General features: G+C 46.3%; 1 protein-coding gene across 3 annotated transcripts in view; it reads left to right on the forward strand.

Annotated features, from left to right (window-relative positions):
• The first annotated feature begins 645 nt into the window (after positions 1-645).
• melk (maternal embryonic leucine zipper kinase) overlaps positions 646-14,160 on the forward strand; it is a 138,609-nt gene continuing 125,094 nt past the window's right edge. Inside the window, exons 1-3 of one of the 3 annotated variants that reach the window (XM_068030308.1) lie at positions 646-733; positions 2,134-2,202; positions 9,673-9,765. In XM_068030308.1, coding sequence (XP_067886409.1) covers positions 9,705-9,765 — 61 coding nt within the window. In that variant the 5' untranslated portion in view covers positions 646-733; positions 2,134-2,202; positions 9,673-9,704. Of the gene's footprint in view, positions 734-800; positions 821-2,133; positions 2,203-9,672; positions 9,766-14,160 lie in introns of those variants that run through there. The other 2 variants (XM_068030309.1, XM_068030310.1) reach the window with 2 other exon arrangements.

A 14,160-nucleotide genomic window follows, 5' to 3' on the forward strand; every position in this document is an offset into this window, starting at 1 on the left:
GCCTTTCTGGTGGGGTCCAAAGGAGTGCAGAGCACGACGTTTAGCACCGGTTTGGCTGCAGGAACTGCCGGAAACATGCCAAAGGTGACACATGACCGCCTACTGCACCACCCCCTTACAGCCCCCTTCCCAGCTCCCCCTCGGACCCCCTTCCCTCCACCCCACCTCCCGCCGGCATCCTCCTACACCTGTGTAGGGGCCCTAACAACCCCACTGCCTTGTGGGCTTCTCGGGAGAGACCAAGGCTAAGGGAGTAAACCCTAACAGAAAATCCGGAGCGGAATAAGCCATTATTGAGGTTGTTAAACCAACTGTCAATCTATATTCATTTTTGTTTAAACGAAATAACAACTCATGATTTTATACCAAAATCTCTTGATTTTTAAGAGTTTATCTTATGACAGTGGAGCTGACATTACTGAGTGGCGGAAATGGGAAAGAGAATGTCTCGGATTTCTTTACCATCAGTGCCTGCAGTTGTTACCGAGTTCTGTTCTGAAACTAACCAACAACGAACAGATCCGTTTGCAGGCGCAGAGCCGCTCTCACCCCTCTTCCCCCATCACTGCAGCAGCGTTCTCACATGGAGCATGCGTCTCGGGCTCGATCTGATTGGCCAGCTTGTAGCTTGGTCGGGAAGTTACGTTATTGAAAGAGGGAAATTCGATTGTTGGATTCGAACAGATTCAAAAATCAAACGGGCGCGTGGAGCAGATCTGGAGCCGCGAGCCAGGTAAACGGACCGTCTCGTCCCACACCTACTGACACAGAGAGACGTCTGGGAGGCGACAGTCCCCGGGGCACGGAACCGGTGGTTGAGGTGGGAGAGATCCTCCCCACTCGTAGATACGGCAAAAGTGGGGTGGGGGTCTGGCCGATGTCGGATTATATGACGGGACGGTCACCCTTACAGTGGGGACTCGGTCTGGATTGAGGCAGGATCGAAGGTTTAGTATTTAGGGTAGGGTCTCGCCCAGTTTTTTTTGGTGGGGGGCAACGAGCCTGTCACCCGAGGGGTGGGTTAAGAGATTTGCTGCTGGCAGTGCTGGGCTGGAGCTGGGCTAAACCTATATTTTATTTTCATTCTGTGTCAGGAGCAGTTTGCTGTTACTTGGTGCCTTTTATGCCCCTGGGACGCCCGAAAGTACTTCCTAGTCAATTGATTGGCTACTTGAGAGTGCTGTCATTCTAGTTTTGTAGGCGTTATGATAAATGTTGGCCAGGGAACCAGGAGCCTCCACTATTCTTCTTGCAGTAGTGTTGTGGGATTCACCAGAGAGGGCAGATGGGGGACTCAGTTTACCAGTGTTAGTGTAGTGATTTTTTTTTAGATTAGATTAGAGATACAGCACTGAAACAGGCCCTTCGGCCCACCGAGTCTGTGCCGAACATCAACCACCCATTTATACTAATCCTACACTAATCCCATATTCCTACCAAACTTCCCCACCTGTCCCTATATTTCCCTACCACCTACCTATACTAGTGACAATTTATAATGGCCAATTTACCTATCAACCTGCAAGTCTTTTGGCTTGTGGGAGGAAACCGGAGCACCCGGAGAAAACCCACGCAGACACAGGGAGAACTTGCAAACTCCACACAGGCAGTACCCGGAATCGAACCCGGGTCCCTGGAGTCCCTCAGTCCTGCACTGCCTACCACCAAATCAAGCTGTTAGTGAAATTAGTGGCATAAGTTGAATAATACTCAATACTCCAACTGTGGCTTAACTAAGGTCTTGCGCACATTCTACGTTGGCTCCTTGTTCTTGCCAGCTTTGGCTCAGTGTTGGCATTCTCGCATCTGAATCAATAGGTTGTGGGTTCAAGTTCCACTCCAGAGACTGAGCACATGATCCAGGCTGACATTTCAGAGCAATACTGAGGGAGGGAGTGCTGCACTGTCGGAGGTGCCATCTTTCAGATGAGATGTCAAGCTGAGATCCTGTCTTCACCCTCGCGTGGATGTAAAATATCCTTTGAAACCTATTCAAAGAGGGGAGTTCTCCTCTTACCTGGCCAATGTTTATCCCAACACCACTAAAACTGATGATCTGGTCATGTGTATTGTTGCTGTTTGTGGAAGCTTACTGTGTGTAAATCGGTTGTTGTGTTTCCTATATTGCAACAGTGACTACACTTCCAAAATACTTCATTGGCTTTCAAGTGCTTTAGGACATCATAAGGCATTGGAATAAATGTAAGTTTTTTTTCCACTTTTTTTCATTTCTTTCTGCCTCTAGATACAAGACCAAAGATTCTTTTTCTCTTTGTGACTTGTGCTTAATCTTTTCTTCATGACTAATTTATCACAACCAGGAACTTGTGCTGCCTTGAGATTCCCAAATACATACCTGCATCGTACGATTGTCTTGTTGAAATCTGTAACTATCTTGTATTGCCTCAATGTTGTATTTTATGTGTTCCTTAAACACTGCACTAGGAAATCTGTTTTTAAGAACAAGCTGCAATGTTAATGACTGAGGAGAATGTGTCAGTATTATAGAATCCAATGCACTGGATTTGGTCGTTTAGAAGTTCAACTTATTTTTTTACAAGGCTGCCAATATTATCAAATTATATCAGTAAATAAGTTACACCTTTAGTCTGTATGAAGCTGCTTATTTCTGTCACTTTATTGAAAACTTTGTTATCTGGCAGGCAGGGAAAGTCAACTTCCTTTTCTGGCCCCCATGCTAGCTGACGTTTTAATGACACTCACTCCTCTGTTACTGCCCTTCCCTTTGAGTACTGCTGTCATCGCCTCCCTCAAAAACCCTATCCTCAACCTCTCCTTGCAGATTACAGTCTCATCTGGCAGCTGATGACCGTAAGCTTTATCTTTCCATCTTCTTGACCCTTTCACTGCCTCTGTGCTGTCATGGACTCAATGGGCTGAATAGCTATCTTCTGTGGCATGATGACTCTCTGACTCTACAACTGCTTGTCTGACCTCTAGTTGTAGATGAACTGCAACTTCTAGCTCCAATTGCATAACCTAGCCAGCTGCTGCCCTGTCACTGAATAACAACTTGCATTTATGTAGTGTCTTTAATGTAATAAAACATCCCAAGGTGCTTTACAGGAGCATTAGGGAACAAAGTTTAACACTGAGCTGCGCACGGTGATATTAGGCCAGTTAGAACATAGAACATTACAGTGCAGTACAGGCCCTTCAGCCCTCGATGTTGCGCCGACCTGTGAAACCATCTGACCTACACTATTCCATTTTCATCCATATGTCTATCCAATGACCACTTAAATGCCCTTAAAGTTGGCGAGTCTACTACTGTTGCAGGCAGGGCGTTCCACGCCCCTACTACTCTCTGTGTAAAGAAACTACCTCTGACATCTGTCCTATATCTATCACCCCTCAACTTAAAGCTATGTCCCCTCGTGTTTGCCATCACCATCCGAGGAAAAAGGCTCTCACTATCCACCCTGTCCAACCCTCTGATTATCTTATATGTCTCTATTAAGTCACCTCTTCTCCTCCTTCTCTCCAATGAAAACAACCTCAAGTCCCTCAGCCTTTCCTCGTAAGACCTTCCCTCCATACCAGGCAACATCCTAGTAAATCTCCTCTGCACCTTTTCCAAAGCTTCCACATCCTTCCTATAATGCGGTGACCAGAACTGCACTCAATACTCCAGGTGCGGCCGCACCAGAGTTCTGTACAGCTGCAGCATGACCTCGTGGCTCCTAAACTCGATCCCCCTACTAATAAAAGCGAACACACCATATGCCTTCTTAACAGCTCTATTAACCTGGGTGCCAACTTTCAGGGATTTATGTACCTGGACACCAAGATCTCTCTGCTCATCTACACTACCAAGAGTCTTCCCATTAGCCCAGTATTCTGCAATCCTGTTACTCCTTCCGAAGTGAATCACCTCACACTTTTCCGCATTAAACTCCATTTGCCATCTCTCAGCCCAGCTCTGCAGCCTATCTATGTCCCTCTGTAACCTACAACATCCTTCGGCACTATCCACAACTCCACCGACCTTCGTGTCATCCGCAAATTTACTAACCCACCCTTCTACACCCTCATCCAGGTCATTTATAAAAATGACAAACAGCAGTGGCCCCAAAACAGATCCTTGCGGTACACCACTAGAAACTATACTCCAGGATGAACATTTACCATCAACCACCACCCTCTGTCTTCTTTCAGCTAGCCAATTTCTGATCCAAAGCACTAATTCACCTTCAATCCCATACTTCTGTATTTTCTGCAATAGCCTACCGTGGGGAACCTTATCAAACGCCTTACTGAAATCCATATAGACCACATCCACTGCTTTACCCTCATCCACCTGTTTGGTCACCTTGTCAAAAAACTCAATAAGGTTTGTGAGGCACGACCTACCCTTCACAAAACCGTGCTGACTATCTCTAATGAACTTATTCTTTTCAAGATGATTATAAATCCTATCTCTTATAACCTTTTCCAACATTTTACCCACAACCGAAGTAAGGCTCACAGGTCTATAATTACCAGGGCTGTCTCTACTCCCCTTCTTGTACAAGGGGACAACATTTGCTATCCTCCAGTCCTCCGGCACTACTCCTGTCGACAACGACGACATAAAAATCAAGGACAAAGGCTCTGCAATCTCCTCCCTGGCTTCCCAGAGAATCCTAGGATAAATCCCATCTGGCCCAGGGGACTTATCTATTTTCACACTTTCCAAAATTGCTAACACCTCCTCCTTGTGAACCTCAATCCCATCTAGCCTAGTAGCCTGAATCTCCGTATTCTCCTCGACAACATTTTCTTTCTCTACTGTAAATACTGACGAAAAATATTCATTTAACACTTCCCCTATCTCCTCCGATTCCACACACAACTTCCCACTACTATCCTTGATTGGCCCTAACCTATCTCTAGTCATTCTTTTATTCCTGATATACCTATAGAAAGCCTTAGGGTTTTCTTTGATCCTATCCGCCAATGACTTCTCACGTCCTCTCCTTGCTCTTCTTAGCCCTCCCTTTAGATCCTTCCTGGCTCGCTTGTAACTCTCAAGCGCCCTAACTGAGCCTTCACGTCTCATCCTAACATAAGCCGCCTTCTTCCTCTTGACAAGCTCTTCAACTTCTTTAGTAAACCACGGCTCCCTCGCTCGACAACTTCCTCCCTGCCTGACAGGTACATACTTATCAAGGACACGCAGTAGCTGCTCCTTGAATAAGCTCCACATTTCGATTGTGCCCACCCCCTGCAGTTTCCTTCCCCATCCTACGCATCCTAAATCTTGCCTAATCGCATCATAATTTCCTTTCCCCCAGCTATAATTCTTGCCCTGCTGTATATGCCTGTCCCTGCCCATCGCTAAGGTAAACCTAACCGAATTATGATCACTATCACCAAAGTGCTCACCAACTTCTAAATCTAACACCTGGCTGGGTTCATTACCCAGTACCAAATCCAATGTGGCATCGCCCCTGGTTGGCCTGTCTACATACTGTGTCAGAAAACCCTCCTGCACACACTGGACAAAAACAGACCCATCTAAAGTACTCGAACTATAGTATTTCCAGTCAATATTTGGAAAGTTAAAGTCCCCCATAACCACTACCCTGTTACTCTCGCTCCTGTCAAGAATCATCTTTGCTATCCTTTCCTCTACATCTCTGGAACTATTTGGAGGTCTATAGAAAACTCCCAACAGGGTGACCTCTCCTCTCCTGTTTCTAACCTCGGCCCAGACTACCTCAGTAGACGAGTCCTCAAACGTCCTTTCTGCCGCTGTAATACTTTCCTTGATTAACAATGCCACACCCCCCCCCCCCTCTTTTACCCTCTTCTCTGTTCTTAGTGAAACATCTAAATCCCGGAACCCGCAACATCCATTCCTGTCCCTGCTCTACCCATGTCTCTGAAATGGCCACAACATCGAGATCCCAGGTACCAACCCATGCTGCAAGCTCACCCACCTTATTCCGGATGCTCCTGGCGTTGAAGTAGACACATTTTAAACCAAGCTCTTGCTTGCCAGTGCCCTCTTGCGTCCTTATAACCTTATCTCTGCCCTCACTACTCTCAACATCCTGCACACTGGAACTACAATTTAGGTTCCCATCCCCTTGCTGAATTAGTTTAAACCCCCCCGAAGAGCACTAGCAAATCTCCCCCCCAGTATATTGGTACCCCTCTGGTTCAGGTGAAGACCATCCTGTTTGTAGAGGTCCCACCTACCCCAGAAAGAGCCCCAATTATCCAGGAAACCAAAACCCTCCCTCCTACACCATCCCTGCAGCCACGTGTTCAACTCCCCTCTCTCCCTATTCCTCACTTCGCTAGCACGTGGCACAGGCAACAACCCAGAGATAACAACTCTGTTCTCGCTCTAAGCTTCCACCCTAGCTCCCTGAATTTCTGCCTTAAATCCCCATCTGTCTTCCTACCTATGTCGTTGGTGCCTATGTGTACCACGACTTGGGGCTGCTCCCCCTCCCCCTTGAGGATCCCAAAAACACGATCCGAGACATCACGTACCCTGGCACCTGGGAGGCAACACACCAACCGTGAGTCTCTCTCGTTCCCACAAAACCTCCTATCTGTTCCCCTAACTATGGAGTCCCCAATGACTAATGCTCTGCTCCTCTTCCCCCTTCCCTTCTGAGCAACAGGGACAGACTCTGCGCCAGAGACCTGTATCCCATTGCCTACCCCTGGTAAGTCGTCTCCCCCAACAGTATCCAAAACAGTATACCTGTTGTTGAGGGAAACGGCCACAGGGGATCCTTGCACTGCCTGCTGGTTCCCTCTCCTTCCCCTGACGGTAACCCATCTACCTTCTTCTTTTACCTGAGGTGTGACTGCCTCCCGATAACTCCTCTCAATAATCCCCTCCGCCTCCCGAATGATCCGAAGTTCCTCCAGCTCCAGTTCCCTAACGCGGTCCTCGAGGAGCTGGAGCTGGGTGCACTTCCCGCAGATGCAGTCAGCAGGGACACCCTTGGCGACCCTTACCTCCCACATTCTGCAGGAGGAACATTCAACTGCCTTAACCTCCATTCCCACTATTCTAAATTCCCAAGTTTTTAACCAATCACACGATAAAACAAGAAGAGAAATAGAAAAAGCCTTACCTTACCTACACACAACCGAGTCCTTATTTTTGGTAAGAGGAGGAGGTGGGAGACACTACAAGAGTAGTGTCTCGGGTTCAGAAACAGCCCAAATATATAGGTTTCTACTTACCCATCAGTCCCTGCTCCACCGAAACTCCCGATGAAATTGACTTCCCAGCTGCTCACTCCTCGCTCGCAATGCCTGTGCTCCTGGAAAAGCTGCACAACGAAAAGTTGACCAAAAGCTTGGTCAAGGAAATAGATTTTAAGGAGCATCTTAAATGAGTAAAGAGAAGCAGAGAGATATCGGGACGGAATCCAGAGTTTAGGTCCTGTGCAGCTGAAGGCACGGCCATCAATGATGGAGTGATTTAAAATTGGGAATGCTGGAGACGAGAAATGGCAACTCCTACACCCCTTTTACCTCCCTCTCTATCCCGCCTGAAGCATCGATATCCTGGGATATTTAGTTGCCAATCATGCCCTTCCCTCAACCAAGTCTCAGTAATAGCAATAACATCATACTCCCAGGTACTAATCCAAGCCCTAAGTTCATCTGCCTTACCTACTACACTTCTTGCATTAAAACAAATGCACCTCAGACCACCACTCCTTTTGCGTTCATCATCTGCTCCCTGTCTACTCTTTCCCTTAGTCACACTGACTTCATTATCTCGTTCTTTACAGGCTTTAGTTACTACCTCCTTACTGTCCACTGACCTCCTCATTTGGTTCCCATCCCCCTGCCACATTAGTTTAAACCCTCCCCAACAGCGTTAGCAAAAGCACTCCCAAGGACATTGGTTCCAGTCTGGCCCAGGTGTAGACCGTCCAATTTGTAATAGCTCCACCTCCCCCAGAACCGGTCCCAATGTCCCAAAAATCTGAACCCCTCCCTCCTGCACCATCTCTCAAGCCACACATTCATCCTGACTATTCTTTCATTTCTACTCTATCACGTGGCAATCCTGAGATTACTACCTCTGAGGTCCTACTTTTTAACTTGGCTCCTAACTCCCTAAATTCTGCTTGGAGGACCTCATCCTGTTTTTTACCTATATCATTGGTGCCTATGTGCACAATGACAACTGGCTGTTCACCCTCCCCCTTCAGAATGTTCTGCAGCCGATCTGAGACATCCCTGACCCGTGCACCTAGGAGGCAACATACCATTCGGGTGTCTCGTTTTCGACCACAGAACCGCCTATCTACTCCCCTTGCAATCGAATCCCCGATGACTATAGCCCTTCCACTCTTTTTCCCGCCCTTCCGAACAGCAGAGCCAGCCACGGTACCATGAACCTGGCGACTGCTGCCTTCCCCTGGTGAGCCATCTCCCTCAACAGTATCTAAAATGGTATACTTGTTTTGGTGGGAGATGACCGCAGGGGACTCCTGCGCTGCCTTCCTGCTCTTTCTCTGCCTTTTGGTCACCCATTCCCTTTCTCCCTCAGCAATCCTAATCTGCGGTGTGACCAATTCGCTAAACGTGCTATCCACGACCTCCTCAGCATCGCGCATGCTCCAAAGTGAGTCCATCCGCAGCTCCAGAGCCGTCATGCGGTCTAACAAGAGCTGCAGCTGGACACACTTCCTGCACGTGAAGGAGTCAGGGACATCAGCCGTGTCCCTGAGCTCCCACATTGTGCAAGAGGAGCATGTCACAGGTCTGAGATCTCCTGCCATATTTAATCTTAAGCTTAACTTAGTTAAATGAAAAAGGAACGAAAAGTTTTTACCAATCACACGTTTTAAAAAAAGAGAAATAGAAAAAGCCTTACCTTATCTACACAGCACCGAGTCCTTTTTTTTTTGGTAAGAGGAGGAGGGCGGGTGGGAGCCACTACCCGTGTAGTGTCTCGGGTTCAGAAACGGCCCAAATATATAGGGTTTTACTTACCCAGCAGCCCCCTGGTCTCCGCCGAAATCAAAAGGAAATTAAGTTTACTTTGAAATTGACCTTCCCAGCTGATCACTCGCTCGCACTCTGCTCCCGAATAAGCTGCTGCAATGAAAATGCAATGAGTTATGATCTGGAATGCACTGCCTGAAAGAGTGGTGGAAGCAGATTCAATAATAACTTTCAAAAGGGATTTAGATATATACTTGAAAAGCAAAAATTTTCAGGGCTGTGGGGAAAGAGCAGGCAAGTGGGACAAATTCGATAGCTCTTTCAAAGAGCCAGCACAGGCAGGCTGGACTGAATGGCCTCCTTCTGTGCTGTAAGATTCTAAGTGTAAGTGATAAACATGATGTAATACATTGAAACATTTATATTTGTAACTGGAATAAGATTGATCATTCATGGTAATTGCGGGTTGCCTTTCCGTAGACAATCTTTGTACTGGCAGAAATCTGAACTGTGTTTATTTGGAGGATACAAATCATATCAATATCAGATCAGACTTTAAAATCAACTAAATGCTAATCATTTTGTGTTTAACCCTTAGTTATTTAAGAAGCTCTTTAATTTTTCTAAAAGGATTTTGTCCATTCTTATAGTTTTCCTTTGCTACTGTACGCTTTCAGCAAAATAGTAGTATTTCTACCGCATGGAATTAATCTAATGCCTTTTAAAATATTTCAGGTGCTGATTGTGCTTGGAGCTATCGGTCTACTATGGCTATTGATTATGAAGAGCTGCTTAAACACTATGAATTACAGGAAACTATTGGTGCAGGTATGCCTTTCCATGCAAATTTTCCAGTAAAATGATACTGTACAACCTTCTCTAGAGACACAGACTGAGACACATGGTACTGGTATATTCTTGACATCAGTGCCAGCATTGAGGGGCTCCAGTTTAAATGTGGACAAATGTATGCACAGAACTTTTTTTTTAAAAAAAAGCAAGCACAATCAAAATGGTAAATTTCCAGATTGTTTCTCAATCCAGTGCTGACTACTTCACAGATTTAATTTCGGTAACCGTGAATAGATTTTAAACCAGAGAGTTTAGCCCTTACTAGATCTTTGCCCCATGCCTGAAACGTGCTGTCCTTAATCTCAAAGCTTTTCAGGTGCAATCTGTTTTCTAAATGGTTTGATTTACATTAACTTTGACAGTTACTCTTTTCTGAGGTCTTTTCTAACTCCATTGCCATGCAATTTTAATAACTTTTTCTGAAGTATTTTCTGCATTTTTATGGTAGTGACTCTGTTTCAAGGTTTATTTGCACTGTAATTCCATCTTATTATTTTATGTGTTTTACTCTTTTTATCGTTTTTGCTTTACTTTATTTGTATATTGTCACCTCTTTCCCCCTCTTTTTTGTTTTGTTGGCACTCTAATCCAACTAGATATACAAATCATCTTCTTCTTTGTCCTCCTTGTCTCGAGAGGCAATGGGTAAGCGCCTGGAGGTGGTCAGTGGTTTGTGAAGCAGCGCCTGGAATGGCTATAAAGGCCAATTCTGGAGTGACAGACTCTTCCACAGGTGCTGCAGATAAAATTGGTTGACAGGGATCCTGTGTTCAGAAAGAATATCCTTCAGCTGTGATTCAATGCATTTTAAAAAATTGGGCCTCTGTTTGGTTAGCAGTGTACCAGGTTTCTTCTAGTTGCTAATGTTCTTAGCCTTTGTACCTTACTTCATGTTTCCAGTTAGTCTGGTTCAGACCTGTGATCAATTTTTTGTTTTATAACTATGCCTACTTGGAACGTCCCCCTCATAAGTAATTTTATGCCTGTTTTGCATGTTGTTAGTTTGCTCCCGTGCAGTTCACAATTCAGTAGCTTTTCAGACTTTGTTTCTGGGTTCTTAATGCCCCCTTACCTGTCTTGCACAGTTTATTCTATCCCCATGTAACATTTTTCTGAAGCAGATTTGCTGACATGCTGCTGATCGGCAAACTTCTGCTTCCAGTGAGGTTCTGCCTCTTTTTTTTTTCCAGTATTCCCCTTTTCTTGACTATCGTTAATTGAATCCTTTGCTCATGTCGAGGCTAAATGTGGACTGGACGGGTCGAATGGCATGTTTCTGTATTATTACTTCTATGTATTTTAAAATTTATCAAGTGAATTTAGAAATTTTTGTAAAAGCTGTGGATAAGAAATTCTGCTCGTGTTGATGCGCGGGTGGCCCTTCTGCTTGGAGTGATGCAGCTTCTTTGGTCTGAGTCTAACCTTGCTGCACACCATGGAGTGGTCGGTGTCGCAGTCCGCACTGTGGAAGCTGCGTGTGATTTGAACACTGTTTAAGGAGGCTTGCCTTGTGACGATGAGGTCCAGCTGGTGAAAAAGCCCTTCAAAACACTCCCACATGGGATGCAGAGACCAAGTGGGCCCACATCAGAGACGCCATCTATGAGTCAGCCATGACCACCTATGGAAAACGTGTGAAGCGGAATGCAGACTGGTTTCAATCTCATTTTGAAGAGCTGGAACCTGTCATAGCCGCAAAGCGCATTGCACTGCTGAACTACAAAAAAGCCCCCAGCGAGTTAACGTCTGTAGCACTTAAAACAGCCAGACGCGCTGCACAAAGAACAGCCAGGAGCTGCGCAAATGACTACTGGCAACACCTATGCAGTCATATTCAGCTGGCCTCAGACACCGGAAACATCAGAGGAATGTATGATGGCATTAAGAGAGCTTTTGGGCCAACCATCAAGAAGATGGGCCCCCCCCCACCAACCCCTCAAATCTAAATCGGGGGACACAATCACTGACCAGCGCAAGCAAATGGACCGCTGGGTTGAGCACTACCTAGAACTGTACTCCAGGGAGAATCTCCACTGAGACTGCCTTCAATGCAGCCTAGCCTCTACCAGTCATGGATGAGCTGGACGTACAGCCAACAAAATCGGAACTCAGTGATGCCATTGATTTTCTAGCCAGCGGAAAAGCCCCTGGTCAGGACAGCATTACCCCTGAAATAATCAAGAGTGCTAAGCCTGCTATACTCTCAGAACTCTACGAACTGCTTTTGCCTGTGCTGGGACGAGGGAGCAGTACCACAGGACATGCGCGATGCCAATATCATCACCCTCTATAAGAACAAGCGTGACCGTGGTGACTGCAACAACTACCATGGAATCTCCCTGCTCAGCATAGTGGGGAAAGTCTTCGCTCGAGTCGCTCTGAACAGGCTCCAGAAGCTGGCTGAGCGTGTCTACCCTGAGGCACAGTGTGGCTTTCGAGCAGAGATATCGACCATTGATATGCTGATCTCCCTTCATCAGCTACAGAAGAAATGCCGCGAACAACAGATGCCCCTCGACGTTGCTTTCATTGATCTCACCAAAGACTTTGACCTCGTCTGCAGACGTGGTCCCTTCAGACTACTAGAAAAGATCGGATGTCCACCAAATCTACTAAGTATCATCACCTCATTCCATGGCAATATGAAAGGCATAATTCAGCATAGCGGCGCCTCATCAGACCTCTTTCCTATCCTGAGTGGCGTGAAACAGGGCTGTGTTCTCGCACCTACACTGTTTGGGATTTTCTTCGCCCTGCTGCTCCCACATGCGTTCAAGTCTTCAGAAGAAGGAATTGTCCTCTACACAAGATCAGGTGGCAGGTTGTTCAACCTTGCCCGTTTAAGAGCGAAGACCAAAGTACGGAAAGTCCTCATCAGGGAACTCCTCTTTGCTGACGATGCTGCTTTAACATCTCACACTGAAGAGTGCCTGCAGAGTCTCATCGACAGGTTTGCGGCTGCCTGCAATGAATTTGGCCTAACCATCAGCCTCAAGAAAACGAACATCATGGGACAGGACGTCAGAAATGCTCCATCCATCAATATTGGCGACCACGCTCTGGAAGTGGTTCAAGAGTTCACCTACCTAGGCTCAACTATCACCAGTAACCTGTCTCTCGATGCAGAAATCAACAAGCGCATGGGAAAGGCTTCCACTGCTATGTCCAGACTGGCCAAGAGAGTGTGGGAAAATGGCGCACTGACACAGAAAACGAAAGTCCAAGTGTATCAAGCCTGTATCCTCAGTACCTTGCTCTACGGCAGCGAGGCCTGGACAACGTATGTCAGCCAAGAGCGACGTCTCAATTCATTCCATCTTCGCCGCCTCTGGAGAATCCTTGGCATCAGGTAGCAGGACAGCATCTCCAACACAATTCCTCGAGGCGGCCAACATCCCCAGCTTATACACACTACTGAGTCAGCGGCGCTTGAGATGACTTGGCCATGTGAGCCACATGGAAGTTGGCAGGATCCCCAAAGACACATTGTACAGCGAGCTCGCCACTAGTATCAGACCCACCGGCCGTCCACGTCTCTGCTTTAAAGACGTCTGCAAACGCGACATGAAGTCCTGTGACATTGATCACAAGTTGTGGGAGTCAGTTGCCAGCGATCGCCAGAGCTGGCGGGCAGCTATAAAGGCGGGGCTAAAGTGTGGCGAGTCGAAGAGACTTAGCAGTTGGCAGGAAAAAAGACAGGGGAGAGCCAACTGTGTAACTGCTCCGACAACCAATTTTATTTGCAGCACCTGTGGAAGAGTCTGTCACTCTAGTATTGGCCTTTATAGCCACTCCAGGCGCTGCTCCACACACCACTGACCACCTCCAGGCGCCTACCCATTGTCTCCCGAGACAAGGAGGCCAAAGAAGAAGATGATTTTAAAATTTAAATCAATAGACAGACTGGACCTTGAGTTAATCTGGTGTTGAATTTTCATTTGCACCATTTTTCCGTGGTTTCTACTGCTTTTCTGCCAGAGTTTCAGTGGACAAGCTGAAAAGCCCCGTGGAAATTCAACCCTTTGGTGTAATCCTGGAAAAGTAGCATGTTGTAGATGTATGCAATTCTTCATGTTGAAAATGATGGGCATTGTCTCATGGACTGAACTATGATGTAAAGAGGATAAAGGCAATATTCCAAAATGCATTATCTGGCCACTGTGTACACTGCATTGCTAACATTGCAGGAATGTACAAATGTAGCAGAAAAATAAATGACATTTGTACCTCCTGTTAATTCAGCTCCCTCACGTGGCCAGTCTCAGTAACATTTGCCAGTCAATGCTCTCAGTGCATTCTGTTCATAGTGTTCAAACAAAATCCAGAAACTCCTAATAACAGTGATTTTATTTCTTTTTTTTTTAAAAGGGC

Source organism: Heterodontus francisci, chromosome 4, assembly GCF_036365525.1.
Source record: "Heterodontus francisci isolate sHetFra1 chromosome 4, sHetFra1.hap1, whole genome shotgun sequence".
Taxonomy (NCBI): domain Eukaryota; kingdom Metazoa; phylum Chordata; class Chondrichthyes; order Heterodontiformes; family Heterodontidae; genus Heterodontus; species Heterodontus francisci.